Genomic DNA, 18,679 nt, shown 5'->3' with positions numbered 1-18,679 from the left:
GCAGTTTCCGTTAGCTGTGTCTCAAACCTGCAGCCAACAGAAAGTGTTTTACTGATGCCACACTCAGCTTTCACTGCTCATGTCTGAATTAGTAAGTAGATCACAGAAATGGGGCAGGAAAGCTTGAATGTACTGGTAAATTACCAAGGAGGAGAATGCAGGCTTCAATTTACCTGATTTATTATTTTATTTTGTTTTTCTCAACAACCACAGATGTTTTGTATTCTAAGTAACCCCATCTGTTGTCACTGATTTCCTTGATTAATTGAGTTAATTGCATAATGTGTGTCACTGTGCAGTGGTCTCGATGCAGTTTAACTGGCACATTTTACAGCGCGGCTCTGCCCCTTTAAGAGCCAGCCAGCGGCGGAGAGCAGGGACAGCTTGGAGGAGCCAGAGACTGCAGCACATCCTCAGCTGCCGTCAGCCCACCTGACACCACAGCACGGCGGAGACGAGCGGACAGGCAGCACCGGCCAGCCTCCCGGTTCGCATCACAACAAACCGCGTCCTGGAGGGGAATGGGGGGCCACCTAGCCCGCTAGCTAACCGACTACATTTCCTAGAAGCGGAAGGCGCACGGTCGGCGGTCCTCCAAGATGGTATCGTGGATCATTTCGAGGATAGTTGTGTGAGTACGGGCCGGGCTGCCTCTGTTGTCGTGTTTGTACGTCGGGCAGAGCAGCGGCTCCATTCATCAGCTGTCTGATGCTGAACGCCGAGCCGCGCCAACTAGCAAGGCTTGGCACCATTTTCTGCTCGTGTCTAGTTAAATTTCAGTGATGTAGAAAAACTCTGTTGGTGAACTGTTGTTTAGGCACCCGTTTAACCATAATCTATACTAACCGTTGCGGCCGTTCCTCGTATACCTTATTATTACCACGATGCAGTACAGTCTGCATCCAGCGCTTGCTAGCCGCTGGTAGCTAACGTATGCTGGCTAGTCAGTAAATGTAACCACCTGACAGATAATGTGCTGGCAGGGAAATGAATTGTTAGCTGGCCACAGCTAAAAAACCTGCTTAATATGCCAACCTCGCTTCAGACAAGTAAACAGACTCCAAGCTGCCTGCCATGCTTTAAAAAAAAAAAAAAAGAGACACCCCTCCTGAGTGTTTCTGCTGTGGTGACTGAGCATCTCGGCACCATCTGGTAACATGAGTTGGTAAAACGTGATGGCAGCTTCCCAGTCAGGGATGTGTGTGTGTTCATCCATCCACCCATGGCTAGGCCCATGATCAGGAATTGATCTGATAAATGTAGATGACTTCTATATTTTCAATATACCAGCCATCCACTGATAGATTCCACACGCCACATCCCGGCTGTGGATGACTCAACTAAAGCCAGCAGCTGTCATTATCCTGGTCTCTTATGCACACACTTTTGCAATGCTGTGTCATCTCACTGCTGAATGTACCTGTCTGTCACAGATGCTGTCCATTTTGTGTGGATGAGGATGTAGATATGTAGCTGCGATGGTGTTTTTGAAAAGCCCAGGTGTAGAAATGTCACTGTTCTTTCATTCCTATAAATATTCTGCTCGCCTGGATTACATAAGTAGAGGATAACATTGGCAAACTGTTACTTTTAATGGCTTCCAGCTGGCTCTTCCACTTCACTGCACCTCAGATGGTCATGCGTCGATTGTGAGACAAACAATGTGACTGGATGAGCATCATAATGGCCGCTGCACATCTAACTCTAGATCAATCGCTTCTAACCTTTATTCTGCTTTAAACACGCCGCTGCCTCTTCTTTTGTGTTGTATCACAGAAAGATGATTCATCCTAATCTGAAAAGGGAATAGATGGCAAAATTAGCATAACCCAGATCACTTTATGAGGGTCTCGTCAGGAGGACTGGGTGCCCTCTACCCAAAGAAGTGAACCCAAGATGGGGACACAAAGAGACGCAGGGCGTCTGGCTGCTGAGGGAGTCTACTGGCCTAGAGGTCTGCTGCGAGTCTCTTCAGCTTACTTTACAGAGCTGAGAGGCACTGCACTCATGACTGGGCAGCTGAGACGCATACTGGGACAGAGGACCTACTTAAATGCTGAGAAAAACAGTAGACATGCTCAGGCTGCCAACACCCGGGAGCACAAGCCTCATAGGGAGACTTGGTGTGATACACATTAAAACCTTATTTTAGATGGGGTGTAATAAGGGACAATCAGTTCTTTACACTGTAAGCATACAGATAAACTGGTGACTTTCTGCACTGTATTCTCCCTGCTGTCCCCTCACTCGGTGTTCAGCGTCCTGTCACATCAGCACAAATCACCACAGTGTCACAGGATGCGACCAAATGCACATCCCAAACACACAGCTCTGTGGGCAGTGTCCCAATTTGCACGTGGACTAACACATGTTGACCCACCTCTGACAGACTTTGGTGTGTTTTTCCACATGATCTCGCTGCAGCCTTCCTGACTCCACGATTATGAGGCCAGTGTGTTTTGATAAGCCACTGCCCATCACCTCTCTGCTCTACTGTGCCTCACCATTCAGATCTAAACTACACAGACTCTGTGTTTTAGTATACACAAAGTAGGCCAGTAATAAAGATAGAGAATTGTGTTTACAGTAGCTCTGAGCAAACATGGCTAACCTGCTTTTTAAGCAAGGGTGTCAACACCCAGAGGCTGTGTCCTCATGCTGAATCCCTCTTCTCTGACCCGAGCTTCTCTGCTCTTGCAGCCTCGCCTTTGGGACGCTCTATCCAGCATACTCCTCATACAAGGCTGTCAAAACGAAGAATGTGAAGGAATATGTGAGTATCACCTCTGGTTACTCAATCACAGCAAACCATTTTTGACCCCATGCCTGCAATGTTTGACTTTTGGGATATTTTGCCCCAGGCTGCTGTCAGCTATTTTTACACTGATGTTTAAAGTTGTAAATGCACATTCTGAGACTGGAAGTAATGCAAATCCCACAAAATTGAGTTTTGGGTCAGACAAACATTTGTCTTTGTTTCATCAGAGCACACAGCTCATTACCCGGCATGATTTCTGTTTTGACGTGTTTCTGTTTCTCTGAGTGCTATCATGAGAAGACTGATGTCAAAAATATCAACAGTGTTTAACAATGATCAGGGTCTCCCAGACAAGGTCATAAGCTTGGCAGGGCAGGGGTCACTATGGCACCATAAGGACACACACTACAAAAAAACAAAACAAAACTCAATACCGGCATGTCTCTGTGTCAGTCCTAATCCTTTTAGTCTGCACTGACCTGACAGCGTTTTGACCTTGCGATGAGACAGCAGTGTGTGGGTATTCTTTCATCTGTTTGAGCAGATCATTTTTATCCATTGCAAAAAAGTAAATGAATGTGCTTGCACCTTCTGACAATTACATAACCGTCATGCCATGCTGCAGATTGAGAAAAGTGCAATTGTTCCCAACAGGTTATTATGAACTTGTTAATAGTCCTTCAGGACTCTAAAAATTAAAATCAAATCAAACCATTTTCATAAGGAGAAATAATTTAGGTTGAATCACTAATGACTCGTAGCATCGCTGTGTTTAAGGGAAAATGGGCTGCGACAAACACTCAAAATATATTAACTCCATGAAGCTATCCAGTCCCCTGATACCAAAATGATTCATAGTTCAAATGAACACTCCCAGATTTTGTCATAGTGTCCAATTCTGCCTGCAAATCCCCAGATTTTCTCTTAGTTCACTGCTGATATGTTAAAACTCAATACAGTCCATGCTTGAGTTAGGGATTTGGTGGCATTATATTTAAAAAAAAAAAAACAAAAAACGGTAGATTCTCATTCTGTATTTGGCTGAGAGTCTGTAAACTAAATGGGGTCCTCCCTGTTTACCTCATCACTACAAGGGATGAGAGAGAGGGGGTCCAGGAGGAGGAGATAGCAGTACTCTGGCCCTCTGCCTAGATTTGCACCGGGGAACAGTCTCCTCCTGGCGGGTTACCATGGCAACCCTCCCTCCCAATCGCTGCTTGAGCAGACGGCCACAGAAGGAGCGAATGAGGGAAGGAGGAAGAGAGAAGGAGTGGAGGACGCCATTTTTAGAACTGATGTTTTCATCCCCCTTTCCTCTTGTTTGGCCCGTTTCTAATGAGTCCAGTGATTCAGCATTATGTGTGTTTATAGGGCTGCATGCCTGTGGCCTGTTAATGCCTTTTAAACATGCCGTTACCATACCCAGTGCTTTTCTCTCAATTCTAAACATCTGATAATGTTTGATTATTGATAATGCATTGCCATTGGTTCTCTAGCTAATTTGCCTGTAAGTGCCTAGTTTGCTGCACATTTAGATGATGCCCCACTTTTCCTTTGTTTCTGGAGGTTAACCATGCATACTGATGTGATCTGGAAGGACTGAAACATATGTTGTGTTTCTGCGCTGGCGTGTGTGTGTGTGTAGCTGCTGTGTGTGTGCAGCTCCACGTGTCTCAGCACGTGCGCACTGGATGCTGTGTGTTTTCTTGTGCTATTTTTGTTATGTTCTCACTCCTCACCTCTGTATTTGTGTGTGTGTGTGCGCGTGTGTGTTATCAGGTGAAGTGGATGATGTACTGGATAGTATTTGCGTTGTTCACCACAGCAGAGACAGCCACAGACCTGCTCCTATCATGGTGAGTCAGGAGTTGCTCACAATCATGACCCTCATGTTCACCTAGCTTGTAATAAATAAACCTCTTGTATAATATCAATAGACTCATTCATGTGTGTTTTTTTTAGTGCTAAGTGTTCTTGATATTTTTAACACTATGATCTCTAGTTAAAGTATTTGTTTTCACTTTAGCATCATAAAATGCAGCCCACACAGTTATTTAGCCTTTTTATACATACAGTGTCTTCCTTTCTCTCATTGTGTCTTTCTCTTTATTATTCAGGTGTCTGCACCTCCCTCAAAACTTTCATGTTGTCTTTGAATCTCGTTGCTGATGGTCATAATTCTGTTTTGTTGCCCAGGTTTCCATTTTACTTTGAGCTAAAGATTGCCTTTGTGATCTGGCTCCTTTCCCCATACACCAAGGGCTCCAGTGTCCTCTACCGCAAGTTTGTCCACCCGACCCTGTCAAACAAAGAGAAGGTAGGAATGTGACCTTTTTAAGTCATTTGGTCCCTTTCACAAATGTGAACTGGCTAGCACACTGAAGTATTCAGATTTCGTTTCCTTTTTATTTTTCCCAATGTTCTTTGTCCTGATTTCCGACATTGTTTTCCACTCTTTCCCCTCAACTGTCCTCCTGTGCTATAGGAGATAGATGAGTACATAGCACAGGCCAAAGACAGGAGTTACGAGACCATGATGAGGTTTGGAAAGAGAGGCCTCAACCTGGCTGCTAATGCTGCTGTCACTGCAGCCACCAAGGTGAGCTGTGTTCTCAGGTGTTGTTAGATGGTTCACTAATGCTTGATGTTCACGTTAATGCTTTGACCGCTGTATTATCCTCACTCTAGATTGTGCTAATCCCATCTTTGATGCAGGTCCGTGCACATTGTCTGAATCCAGTTGAAATGCAGTTCACAGCACTGTGTTTCAAATGCTTCTCAAGAGACCACGGAGATCACTTGTTGCTTCCCTGCTCACGTGATTTTTTTCAGAGGGAAATTTTGACAGCTGCTAAACAGAGAGTAATGTTTATTTCCACTTAGTCTTCCAGCTATTTAAATGTGGTTTAAGTGATAAGATCACAGTTTGTCCTCTGTGTTTGGGATGAATTCACAGCTGTATACAGAGACGTCTACTTGACATGTGAAATGTGTTTTTATGTCCATGTCTACTCAGCCTGTGTAGAGAAAGCAGCACAAAATCACTGGAGTTACGAGCGTAAAACTGGAAAAAATATGTATCTCTTAATATCTTGTGTAGACAAGATGTTAGCTGGGTTTCTGACTGTCTTTGCTTGCTTAAAACTATATGAACTAATTAAATTATCGCTTCAGCCAAACAATCAAGTCCTGAAGGTTCAACAAATTGTTGTTTATCCGATAATTTGATGGGCTCATGCAAACAGTAAATTGTTGGTGCCCCCAAATCAGTGTTGAAATGCCAAATCAGTGCAGTGATTCCAAAGTCATATTCACAGTAATGTTCAGTGGAAGTCTTAAAGCCATTGTTTAATTTCTGGCAATACGATTTAATGCTCTGCTCAAAATTAACATGTAAGTCTTCACCATTGCTGTTTATGCATGCAGTGGTCTTTGTGACATTAACGGATCATACAAACCATGCAGTGAAGTGACATTCAAGCCAATATTTAATGTTTGATGCAGAGTACAGAAAAACTGGGGTAACACTTAGCACTTATTTCTACCGTTGATTAATCTGTTGATTATTTTTCAATTCCCCACAATCCAAAGTGATATCTTCAAATTGTTTTTCTTTTTTCTTTTCTTTTTTTTTTTTAGTCCAACCAGCATTCTAAAACTCAAATATATTGATCGATTAATGGACTAATCATTGCAGCTCTAGATGGCACGGGCAGGATAGTTTCATGCCCACACAACAAACTAACTTGTCTGTGTTTTGTTTGGCTGCGATGCCCAGGGTCAGGGTGTGCTGTCAGACAAACTGCGGAGTTTCAGCATGCAGGACCTGACTCTCATCAACGCTGACGATGAGCTGGCTCTGCACACTTCAGACACGCGCATGAGACGGGACCCCATGGATGAGATGAGCTCGGGGGCCAGCACGCTGCCCCGGGCCAAGAGCAGTGCTGCACGGCAGAGTAAGACCGCACAACACACACATCCCGCACTGCTTCATTAGCTACTTCACGTGGGGAAACACAGACTCGCGTAAATTATACATACATGCTGTATGTCCGGGTTGTTGATAGGAGGGTTTAGTTTCACCAAGCGGACTTACTTTATTTAACTTTTATCAGAGAAGGTCTGGGGCTGGTCGAGCCAAGAGGAGTCATGTGATTTTAAAGCACTGTCAAAGCATGTGATTCCAGTGGGAGGGGAGGCTAGGAAGGAGGACTCTTTGTGTCTCACTACACTGCCGGCCGGCTGGCTGTGTGGGCCTGACAAGCTGTGAACTGAATACAGAGAAAGGCACAGACAGTGAAACAATGAATGAAGACAGCAAAGTGACACATTTTAAATATATACGTACAGAGAAACCTTGAGCAAGTTAAAAAAAAAACAGACGGACAGAAAAGTACAGGAAAACACTGTAAGTTAAAGCTTTGGACAATTGAATTTAAATAAAATCTTTTTGTGGAAGGTTGTTCCTAAATAGCTTTTGGGAACCATGCAGTGTTCAGTGAAGAGACTCCAAGCTCAAAGGCTCTCTTACTAATGATTCAGGGCTTTCAATCTTTTCTCAGTCTTTATTCAAAGAATGAAAAAGACTGAAAAAGCCACCATACTGTTAACAAGCACATTCAATTATACAAGTCTTCACCATTTGTAAATTGGAAATGGGGTAAATTTCAAGAAATCTATTGACCCAAACATTTTTGATTTTCTCCCTAACCCTGAAATGTCTGAAAATGTTCTTTTTATTCTTTCCTATCCCTTTAATCATCTCGTGACCCCTCAGATTTATCTTGCGGCCCCTGACAACACACTACCACAGTTAGGAATCCGTATGGTCGATGGTTAAAGTTTGGATTAGGGACTGTTGCTAGCAAAAGAGGTTTGATTGTTTTGTTTTCCACGTACTGGAGATGGGTGCTGCAGTGCCAGTGTCTCTTGGGGTCTGGATTGCTTACAGCAACAGAGACCAGCACCCTCTGCCGCTGCTTATGTAGCCTTTGGTGTGAGTGCACTGAAATACATTCACCTCAAATGAACCTGTCTGGACTTTTATCAGTCCACAACATATTTGACCCAGATGCCAGATACCTTTATTAAACACCCCACATCCAACTATGAAGCTGGTGGATGCAAAAAGTGTACTTGGAAATGTGGCCACTGGGTGGCGTGAAAGAGATTCACTGGTGTGCAAATACAAACTTTTGAACAGTTTCTTCAGTGTTGTTGTCTTTTGGATAAATCTTGCAAATTAATGGAAAAAGACTTTAATCCATTCTACATTTTAATGTTTTTATAAAATAGAACCACATTGTCTCAGAGGTAATGATATGCAGAAATGTGGGAAGTTGGCCCTGCTGTCTCTCTGGTGAATCGTCTGGTTTCAGTTCAGTTTTTGTTTTCACATGCTCCAAGTCTGAATCCTGAGCCACTCTCTCACTGAGTGACCACTGATCCCCCCCCCCCCCCCCCCCCCCCCAATCCTGCAGCCCGCTCGTTGGCAGCAGCGTCCCTTGCTGATGACACGTCATCCCAACACAGCTCTGACCAGTCAGACACGAGGACTGAACACTCTGATGAAGATGTAGGAGACAAAGCCCCCAAACGTGGGACCAGCGTCAAGGCAACCAAGAAACCTCCTGCTGCTGCTAAGACAGAGGTAGGGCCAAGAAGCAACCATCTACATTATTATATGTAGTTGTTTTTTTCAGAGGCAGCACTTAAAACCTGCTTAGACTTGGATGATGAAGTGCAGAGCATTTGACAAAGTGAAATTTGGATCGGATGATGGTGCTAGAGGAAGAGTTGTCTTCTTTTTGCTTCTGTTGTTAAATCAACTGTGTTAATTGCTCTTTACTTTCCCCTCCCTCCTGTCCCTGTCCTCCCTCTGCAAGACTCAAACTAAGACGGTGAAGAAGCCGACAAAGAAAAAGACCACGACTAACAATGCAGAGACGCCACCATGAGGCCTGCTGTCCACATCCACCCCCCTTACACTCTCTCCACCCACAGCCTGCAGGCTCTTCTTTCTAAGTTTGTTCTCCACACAAACACATATACACTATATATATATGTATATGTATATCAATCACAGAAATTGCATCACTCTTGCTAGTTTTTAGAGCAAAGTGCAGATTTAGTTGTGGCCGCCTTTATGTAGGAACATCTCTTTTACATTTACTGAGTTGTTGTATATTTTATTTCACACAGATTTAACAGCTGGAGATGTTTCTTGGACTTTTTCTTTTATAGTCTGAAGATGGTTAATCCTCCTTTTTCCTTTAACCCCAAGGCATATATGTAGGTCCTAAACATAGCTGATAACATGAGCTGGCCATGTGCAGTTTTCCAATTTCAGTGATGTTACTGATTCATGTTCTGTTACTGGCAGGTTGACATTTTTGTTGGAAGTATTTCTAGTAAAACATTATGTTCTTCAAGCCTAGTTCCCCAGATTTGGGTCCTCTATGTAACCTCTAGATGCTGGTTGAAAAATCTCATGCAGGCCACAGGTCCAGATGCATCTTCATCTTGACCTGGCCGTGATGGTAGAAATCCTCAGACACATCACCAAAACAGCTGACTTTAATTGATCCTGAGATTTTTTTTTTTACCAAGGAGTAAGACGGGCTTGAGATCAATAGTAGACATCCTTAATGCTGTTTCAGACCTCATCGTTGCCACTTTTTCTTTTTTTTTTTTTTTTTAAATCCCTAAAATTTGAACCTCTTTGACAGGATTTTTGGCCTTACAGTTTGTGGAAGAGTTTAAAGTTTAGCTTCCCCTCATCAAGTCTGTTTACCTCTGAGTGAGTCTGGCTCTGCTATGTTCAGGTCTCACTTACAGCAGCCTTCTTTCTCACTGCTTTAATGTGACTTTGAAGTCATGGACAGTGCTGGTGATGGAGTGGAGTTTGTTTAGTGTTGGCTTAGTTATCCATCATCTAAGCATCGCGCTCTGAAGTTGTATTTATTCATGATCATTTATTTATTGCGCTTCTGTTTTATCCAGTTCTGTTAGTCATGTAATATTAGGAATAAATATGATCATATACCTGGAATACCTGGGCCTCCCGAGGCGATGCTGTAACTGAGTGATGATAGCGCTCTCTCCCAATAAATACAGTAGTCGTAGATGAGTTGCCAGTGTTTGTGAGGTAACGAATCTGCTTTTGGTGACGTCTGTATATTGTTTGTGTTTAACATTAGAAAGTTTTACCCAACTGCGTGGTGACACTTTGACACTTTGCCTCACTAGGAAAAAAAAGCCGGTTAAAGCAAAGCAATATGGAAACAATTCAAGCCAAACCAACATCAGGAAATTGTGTGAGAAGTATTTTCTCTCCCCCATGCTTTTGTTTCAGATGTGGGGGGAGTGGGAGTATCAGACCAGGCTGTGGGTGTTTCTAAAACACACTGGACTTTAGTTTTTTGAGGAGCCTCCACGTGGGGCACGGTATCTTCTGAGAGCTGTGCAGTGGGAGATTTAAAAGCATGAGACTACTTCTGCACTCATTACTGCGGTTTGCAGCGTGATACTAGTATGAACCAATAGGTGGAGACAAAGCCCAACTCAACTGTTGGCAAAGTTACTAAACAAAATGTAAACACAGTGTAAATAGTAAATTTAACTTGTATATAGAGTATGAGCTTGCTTGCCTTATTCATTCTCTGGGCTGACATCCGTTTAATTTCTTAATCATTTGTGTGTGTTTCTTTTTTAAATAACATTTACTTGTCTTTTCATGAGACAAGACATTTTAACTCTTCTCCATCACAAAGTAGGGAATTTCCAGACTGAGTTTAAACTGGTGTTTGTACGTTTATGTCCTGTTATAAAGCGTTTAAAGGCCACAAGTTCTTAGTTTAATGTTTGCACTGAATAAAGAGAAGACATCACATAATTAGAGAACGTTCTGTTTTACCAACAAACAACTCAGCATTTTTATCTTGTGTCATTTTTGAATATTTATTGATTATTTTGTGTTTAAAATCAGTATTGTATACAGGGATGTTCATTTGTATATTGTTTGTGCCAATTCTCAGAGCTCCACGTCAAAGAGGATAACAGTATGAGTGCTGGGACAATGATATCTAACAAGGTCATGTATCAGTAATAAAGCTACTAATAAAGAAATTAAATCGGTGTGTTATTGCCTGTTGTACAGCTGAACTCTGGAGGCTCACACTGACTTGGTTTAGTTTCTCGTGGGTTCTGTTCTTCCTGTATTAACACAACCCAGCCTTTCTCTATTTTCTCACCTATTAACACATCCTGTTTATGTCTTTACAGGCCTAAAGAACACAGAGGGGTGATGTGGTTTAACCACAGTCAGATACATTTTATTCATCAGCAAACACAGCACACAGAGCCTTGACTTTTAAAAATTTTATTGTCAGAGCAGACAACAAAATCCAGAAAAACGTGAAAAAAATCCAAAAAGCAGAACTTGACATCAATTAGACCATAAGATGTTCATTTGGGAAGTTAAGTCCTCCTGAGTGATCTGATGAAACTTTACAGGGATGCTGTTACCTAAATTGGACTGAAGGTTCTTTATAACCTGTTTAACTATTTGATTGTTGGAATCTGCAACTATTGTTCTGATAATATGTTGTACTGCACTTTCACGCACCCCTTCAAGGTAAATTCTGGATAATATCTTACGCATGCATTTTTTGACTTGTCGCTTAAATTTTGATGAACGAGTCCATTTCAAAGTCAGTTTACTTCCTCTATTCAGATGTTGTTGAATGGTCAAAGGTTCTGCTGTTGTTAGTTGGACAAGACGGTCTCTACACCTGTGAAAAAATTTGATGGCTTTTTCGGTTTTTATGTTTTCAACCATGGACAGTAGCTGTTTTATGTCAGTTTTCTTGAACATACCTTCAAATTTTTTACTGTCTAAGCAGAAGGGGATATTCTTGTACCTTTCAGCATGTGGATTTATAATCATGCTGAGATTTTCAGCAAATGTTTGTCCAATTGGGCCCCAACACTTTGTGTACAAGACGAAAGTATAAATTCCATATTTACTGAACCATTGATAGATTTTTAGTAACAGCTGAATCATGCAAGGGTCAATGCATATTCTCTTCAGACATGGACTATTAAGTAAAAAAATCACTAATATATTATCAGCTGTAGGTTCAATGTGCTTGGAATAATTTTCCAGAAACTCATCAACTTTTTTGCCTAAAATCTCTTCTGTGTGTATAGCAAATTTGGTGGCAGAATTCTTGCCTTTCTTAATTGGAAATTCTGGCCGACTAACAGAAAAGATTTGTTTAATACTATCCCCTAAAAACAAAACAGCAAATAAATGCTGATTTGTCTTTCCTTTGAATTCATCACGGTAAGACTCTTGGAAATATTTCCAGTGATTAGGTGTTACACGGGGAGTTTTGTGATTATTTTTGTTGTCCTGTGATAAAAAATCAGTTTTTAATCTAAACACAAAATTAAAAGAATTGTTGTTTTCCAGATCAGTGGGTTCATCCTCCTGCTGTGAGTCTTCTTCCCTGTATAATGAAAGAGGTTGGACTTCATTTAATCCAATAGTTTTAACAGTTGAGCTGCAAGATTCCCTGTGTGCCGCATACACTCAATGATGAGTGTATTTAGTGATGTGTTGGTTTATTTCTAATATTCTCTCCCCTTGTTGGAACTGGGGATGGACAAAACTTTAAATTATTGCTATTCTCTCAGACGCTGAATAAAGAGTCAGTCCAACATTATCAGATTGACAAAGAGATTGTGGCACAGCTGTTGTTCTGGATCACACTGGATTGTTTACATGTTCCTAATAAACTGGCGACTGAGAGTTGTGAAACTGCTTATAAAATGTAAATGTCTTGTCCATTCAGTGTCTCTTTCAAAGCAAATAATCAGGTACCACTGTGTACTGTGTATAGTCTGTTGTGTCCTCCAAAGCATGGACAGATTTTCTGTCTACTTACATTCTGGGGCAGCACGATGGTGCAGCGGTTAGCACTGTCGCCTCACAGGATTCCAGGTTTGAACCCCGGTCTGGCCTCTTATGTGTGGACTTTGCATGTTCTCCCTGTGCCTGGTTGGGTTTTCTGCTGGTTCTCCGCTTTCTCCGGCTTCATCCCACAATCCCCAAAAATATGCACATTAGGTTAATTGGTTACTCTAAATTAGTTGTCTCTCTTCATGTGTCAGCTCTGCAATTGACAGGTGACCAGTCCAGGGTGTATCCCACCTATCGCCCATAGTCAACTGGGATAAGCTCCAGCTCTCCCGCGATCCTGACGAATCAAGCAGTATAGAAAATGAATACTTACCTTCTGCGGATGGCTACCCTGGGTTGAAGACTGAAACGATGGACATAGGAGCCTTTATTAAACTCAGTGAACGATATAAGGTGGAAGTTCTGCCCTTGATAGATGTTCTGTGGATTTCTGAAGAAGGTGGATGGGAGTACGTTGTCAAACATTAAGTCAAAGCGGCATGAATGTAATTGTCATATTTTACAGCGGATGTTTTTAAGACCTTGAATAAAGTCTTAACTAGATGAAGTACGAACAGCATTTTGTTTGTCACAGTGTACCTTCGAGATGAGAGGAGCTGTAGCTCGGTGGAGCTGGCTGCAGACTCCTCTTCTCCGTTTCCAAGCATTTCTGGAAGTTGTTGCCTGCTTCTGTCCGGCTTAGTGGAGAAAAAAATTCCTTAATTTGGTTTACAAATATATCACTTTTTGTTTTTTTTACATATTTATGTAATATTTCAGTATCTGAATTGGTCCTTATAAGTAAAGCTTCATATTGCCTCTTACGCTGTATTGCTTTAAGTTCAGTTTGAAGTTTATCATACCAGGACTTTGTAGGCCAGTTTTACCCATTAACACAAAGCTTCGTACAAAATACAGTACATTTTGAAACAATATTGGAAAATGTATTTAAAATTGTTATGACTTACCAGACTTGGCCGGCAACTGTCTACCCAGCAGGGATAGGCAGAGCTTGAAAACAAAGAAAAGCTACTTGTAAAAAATCTTACTGGTCGACAAGTTTTACAAAGATTTTCTGTTGTAACAAGGTCTGCCTACCCCTGCTGGGGCACCCTGTGTTTTTTGGTTTTTTTTTTTTTCTTGTCCTTTCCCTCCTTTTTTTCCGTACGTTGATGAGGAAAAAGACATTAAATTTGAAATACACGGGGATAGTTTGTGCAGCTGCATATATATCCCTCTGCTGACCAATCAGTTTTGACTTTGTGATGTTTTCATCCCAACTTTCATTACGTGAACAGGCTAGAAAAGGTGGGGCAAGCACTACTGTGTGTACGTGTTACTGAGAGAGTTAAAATAAAACACTAGTTGATTGATGAATGTTACTTCTTGACAAGTAAAAAGAGAAACTATGGAGTGTCAATAAGTAAAAATCAATAAGTAAAAAAAAGCTGGTGATTAAATGTTTGGATATTTAACAATAAAACAATATTGGTAATGACATTAAAAGGGAAATCAAAAGATAGCTCTAGGCAAATGACAACGGCGAGGTTGTTCCATATAATGAGAGTCATGGCAGGTTAGAGGCAGGTTAATAGCTTTGACAACATATATTAAGACCAGAATGAAAACCTACAGTAAGTTGGTCTTAGATCTGAATGATTTAGAGCAGAAGTAGAAAAATAACAAGGACCAGGTGATTCACAGACGAATATAAGATTTGAGGAGACAAATGGGTGAAATGTTGGCCACCATCAAAACTGAAAGTCAAACCCTAACTCTAACCTAAACCCAATTGGGTGTGTCAGAAAGTGAGGACCGGGCAAAATGTCCTCACTTCACACTGTATAGCCACACACACACACACCCCACAGAAGTTCCTGTTATACTTGTTCTACAGACATACCGGCAGATGAATCTTGTGATTTGCCTGAATCATGTCTGAGGCTTCTATAGTTCTTGATTCACTCAGTGGGTGTGTAACACAGGTGTTTAATACTGTTTGTTAGCACCAAGTCTTTGCTCTGGCAAATATTACTGTTGCTGAATGAAGCCCATATGCCCAACAATGGCTAGAAGACAAGACACATTTCTCTGCTTTCCAGTTTCTCCCTGTCTTTCCCTCTCTATGGAGTCCTCTGGCAACAGACTTATGAAAAGTAATAGCCATCATCCAGAACAAGCTGTCATGACATTATCAGGTGATTTCCCCCGAAACTCTTTCTGCTGCTCTTCCTGTAAGCTTACATTCCTACAGCTGAACCTTCAACAGCATAAAACAGCATGGTGGAATAATGCCAAACAAAAACAGAGAACAGACATGAAAACTTCTCTCCTTGTCATTGTTGGTCATATGAGCTTCAGCCAGAGCAAAGACTTGGTGCTAAGCAGACATTATTAAGCACCTGTGTTAAACACAAAATGGCCACTGGCAAAGGTCTGTCAGTCAGATATACAGAAGCCTCAGGCATGATTTCAGGCACATCGCATGATAATGATTCATCAGTGCCAAGTAGTGTGGAGAACAGATCTTTATTGTCATGGTGCGCAGAACAAAGAAAATGGGTTTAGCAGCTCTTCAGCAGTGTGCAGCATAAAAACCCCCAGTAAAGTTCAATTCATAAGAGCAAATATAAATAAAAGCTAAATATATAATGAGTCAAACAATAGAGTCGAGCCGAGTGACACCCCTTAGCTGGCATCACAGACCAGGCACAGCCTGGTAACAGGCCTTTCCAGAATACTTGATTTTGTCTTCACAAATACACTCACCAGGCCCTTTGCATCCAGCCTAATTTGCACTACTCTTCCCAACAGCCAAGAACTGCGTAGGGCCTTTTCATCTAGGATCATTACAATGTCACCAGGTTTGAGGTTTTGCTTGACCTGATTCCATTTCTGGCGCTCTTGCAAACTAGGCAGGTACTTCCGCACCCACCTTTTCCAGAACAAATCTGAGCGATAATGTGTCTGTTTTCATCTCCTACGTCCATAACAGTCTTCTTTATTGAACAACCCTGGCGGCAGTAATGGCTGCTCCTTTAATAGCAGTGGAATTTGAGTTTAGCGCTTCAAGGTTGTTTGGGTCATCTGAAGATGCAGTGATTGGCCTATCACTGATTATTGCTTCCACTTCACAAAGCAGAGTTTGCAGACATTCATCATCCATTGACTGTTCCTGGAGCACTGACCTTAAGACCTTTTTAACCAGCCTTACTTGCCTCTCCCACACACCACCAAAGTGTGATCCAGCAGCTTGATTAAACGCCCACTGAATTCCTCTTTCTGCAAGAGCGTCATGTACCTTTGTTTGATTCATCTTGAGTATGGAAGCACGCAGCTCTCTTTCAGCTCTGACTAGATTCGTATCATTATCAGACCTTATCAGACACTTGACGTCTTCGGCACATGAAACGTTGAAGAGCATTTATACATGAGAGAAAAGAGACAAGACGTGGAGAGAAAATGATCCTAATTAATTTGTGATTAATCATGATCCAAGAACATTAGTGAACAAATGCAGGGAAAATACTGAAAAACTCTTATGTCTCTATCAGTGAAAATAAATGTGATTTTCAGTGCAGTTAGAAGATTGATAATATCAAAAATAAAAAAATAACACTGAAACAGCTCACAAGCTTTATCTTGTACTTGTGGCAGAAATGTGAAAGAATTAATCATCTGCTTTCCACGGTCCAAATGATCCTCACGCAGACCAGATGAACTTTCTGCCAGACTCACAAGAGATTTTCAGGCAGATTTGATACACTCTCGCAGTGTGTTTTTATCACAGTTGTTGACGTATGACATTGTATAGTAGATTTCACTATGCTTAAAAAAGCCTCTCAAAGTTGTATGATCCAGTTTGAAAGGAATGCTTTGGCATTTTTCAACATATGGATGAAAAACACTGCTGGGACGTGAGATGGTGGAATAGGTGAGATGTTTAAAATAATTTGGACCACTTAGTCCCCAGTGCTCTGTGAAGGCCACATCAGTAAAAACCTGATACTTTTCATGCCATTCACAGACTTTGTACAAAAGCTGAAACATACAAGGGACAATTTTATCTTCCCCTTTCAAACATGGGCTGTTATATGAATAAATTAAAATTTGTTTCACCATTGATCCATTATGTCTTAGAAAATCATCCAGTCGTTCAATGATAATTTCCTCACTGTGTTTTGTCACACCAGGCTTTTTTTGAAAATGTGGATAAACTTTCTCAAAAATCTTTTTGGTTCCGTCTTTTAGGAACACAGTAGCACCTGCATATTGCTTGTTCATCTGTGATTTCCATTTGGCATCAAAATCCACATCATTCCCATCATTCTGACCTTTGGAAGGAACAAGTTTCATTATGTAATTATATGTTTTTGTTTTATCAGAAGAGTTGGGGTTTTTTTTCCAGCTGTCTTCGAACAACTGAATTTTTGTCATCATATCCACAGGATACATGGTAAGACGGAAATGTTGGATTTTTCAAGATGAAGTTCTTACCTACAGAATTTAGTGTAAACGTATATCACTCAGATCGAGATGGGTGAGGTGGGTTATGAAATGTCAGCTGAAAGAGAGAGACAGCTCTTTATAAGTTTGACAGCTGATGAGTTATTTGGCTAAAGGTGAGCTGTTGGGTGAGGTGTTGGGTTGTGATTGGATGAAGACAGTAATGAGCTGGTGGAGCTTAGAATCAGCGAGAATGTACGCTTGACTTATTGGGCATGCGCAGTCATAGTCCTCCTGACAGAACTTTCGCGAAGCTTGATTTGCAAGCTATAGTTGCAGTGTTGTATCTGCTATCTGTCATCTAAATGTGCTGGCTGATCAAAGATAAAGAACAGGCCAACACAGGCATAGATAGTCTCATGTTTCCGGTTTCAGTGTCTCCACTTTGAAAAAGTTGTATTAAACTGTTCTCTCCACTAAAATGTAGTCTCTCCTCAAGAGATCAGTGAACTTCCATTCACAAGACTAAATCTCTACTGCGACCAACTGGCAGGATTTATCTCAATCTTTTTGTCTACTACTCTGTAGCACTGGGCACGTACACTGTGCTGAGAGAGTTCAAATAAAACACTAATAACAGAGTCACTGTTGATTGATGAATGTTGTTTCTTGAAAAGTTAAAAAAGAAACTATGGAGTGTCTAATTCTAAATTGATAAGTAAAAAAAAGGCTAGTGATTAAATGTTTGGATATTTAAGTCAAACAGCTATTTTAAGGTCAGAAAGTGAGGACTGCGCAAAATGTCCTCACTTCACACTGTATAGCCACACTCACACGCACCACACAACTTCTTGTTGTACGTGGTCTACAGACATTTTAGCAGATGAATTATGTTATTTGCTGAGAATTTTGATTCACTCTGTGTTTAATATGGTTTGTTAGCACCAAGTCTTTGCTCTGGCAAATATTACTGCTGCTGAATGAAGCCCATGTGCCCAACAATGGCAACACGAGAAGACACATTTCTTTGCTTTCCTGTTCCTCTCTGTCTTTCCCACTCTCTGCTTTCTTTTCTCCACAGAAATATACAAATTGTTCATGTAATAGTCATCATCCAGAAAAAGCTGACATTGTTGTGGCATTATCAGGTGATTTCCCTGAAACCCTTTCTGCTGCCCTTCTTGTAAGCTCTGATTACCAAACTTTAATCAGTCAGGATTGACAGCATTCCTATTCTTCTTCTTCTTCTCATCATTATTATTATAGCTTTCATCCACTAACATGATGCCGTGAGTTTCTTGTGATAAGAAAAGGAGCAGTGTGCTGGTAACAGTCTGTGTTCAGCAGTGTTGGCCTTCCATCCCTTTTCACTACTGAAGTTGAGCATATTTTCATGTCAGACTTTTTTTATGCTGTGCACTGCTGAAGAAAAACTCATGGCTTAGAAAGTCCTGAGCAATAATTTACATATTATATCAATATAATAACAACAACATTAATAATAATAA

The 18,679-nt window shown here is 41.2% G+C and overlaps 1 protein-coding gene and 1 long non-coding RNA gene across 2 annotated transcripts; one reads left to right on the top strand and one right to left on the bottom strand.

The window, feature by feature from the left end:
• Nucleotides 1–415: 415 nt before the first annotated feature.
• Nucleotides 416–11,015, top strand: reep2 (receptor accessory protein 2). The gene is made up of 8 exons (XM_041048278.1): nt 416–631; nt 2,701–2,773; nt 4,538–4,614; nt 4,955–5,075; nt 5,244–5,357; nt 6,537–6,717; nt 8,242–8,411; nt 8,647–11,015. The coding sequence occupies exons 1-8, from the start codon at nt 600–602 to the stop codon at nt 8,716–8,718; spliced, it is 840 nt and encodes a 279-aa protein (XP_040904212.1). The 5' UTR covers nt 416–599; the 3' UTR covers nt 8,719–11,015.
• An 884-nt stretch (nt 11,016–11,899) lies between these two features.
• On the bottom strand, nt 11,900–13,937 carry LOC121188484. The gene is made up of 4 exons (XR_005894705.1): nt 13,694–13,937; nt 13,326–13,423; nt 13,060–13,176; nt 11,900–12,273 (listed from the first exon to the last, which is right to left on the bottom strand). It is a non-coding gene; the product is annotated as an uncharacterized LOC121188484 (long non-coding RNA).
• Nucleotides 13,938–18,679: the final 4,742 nt, after the last annotated feature.

Source organism: Toxotes jaculatrix, chromosome 10 (genome assembly GCF_017976425.1).
Source record: "Toxotes jaculatrix isolate fToxJac2 chromosome 10, fToxJac2.pri, whole genome shotgun sequence".
NCBI classification, from domain to species: Eukaryota; Metazoa; Chordata; class Actinopteri; family Toxotidae; genus Toxotes; species Toxotes jaculatrix.
The sequence above is the reverse complement of the archived record's forward strand: the minus strand, read 5'-3'. Positions and strand labels throughout refer to the sequence as shown.

What these genes read in the sequence shown, in the direction of transcription:
- reep2 (XM_041048278.1), top strand. Translation starts at nt 600, where the DNA reads ATGGTATCGTGGATCATTTCGAGGATAGTTGT. An exon ending in CGAAGAATGTGAAGGAATAT is followed by an intron (nt 2,774 to 4,537) that starts GTGAGTATCACC and finishes GTGTGTTATCAG; the next exon opens with GTGAAGTGGATGATGTACTG. An exon ending in CCCTGTCAAACAAAGAGAAG is followed by an intron (nt 5,076 to 5,243) that starts GTAGGAATGTGA and finishes CCTGTGCTATAG; the next exon opens with GAGATAGATGAGTACATAGC.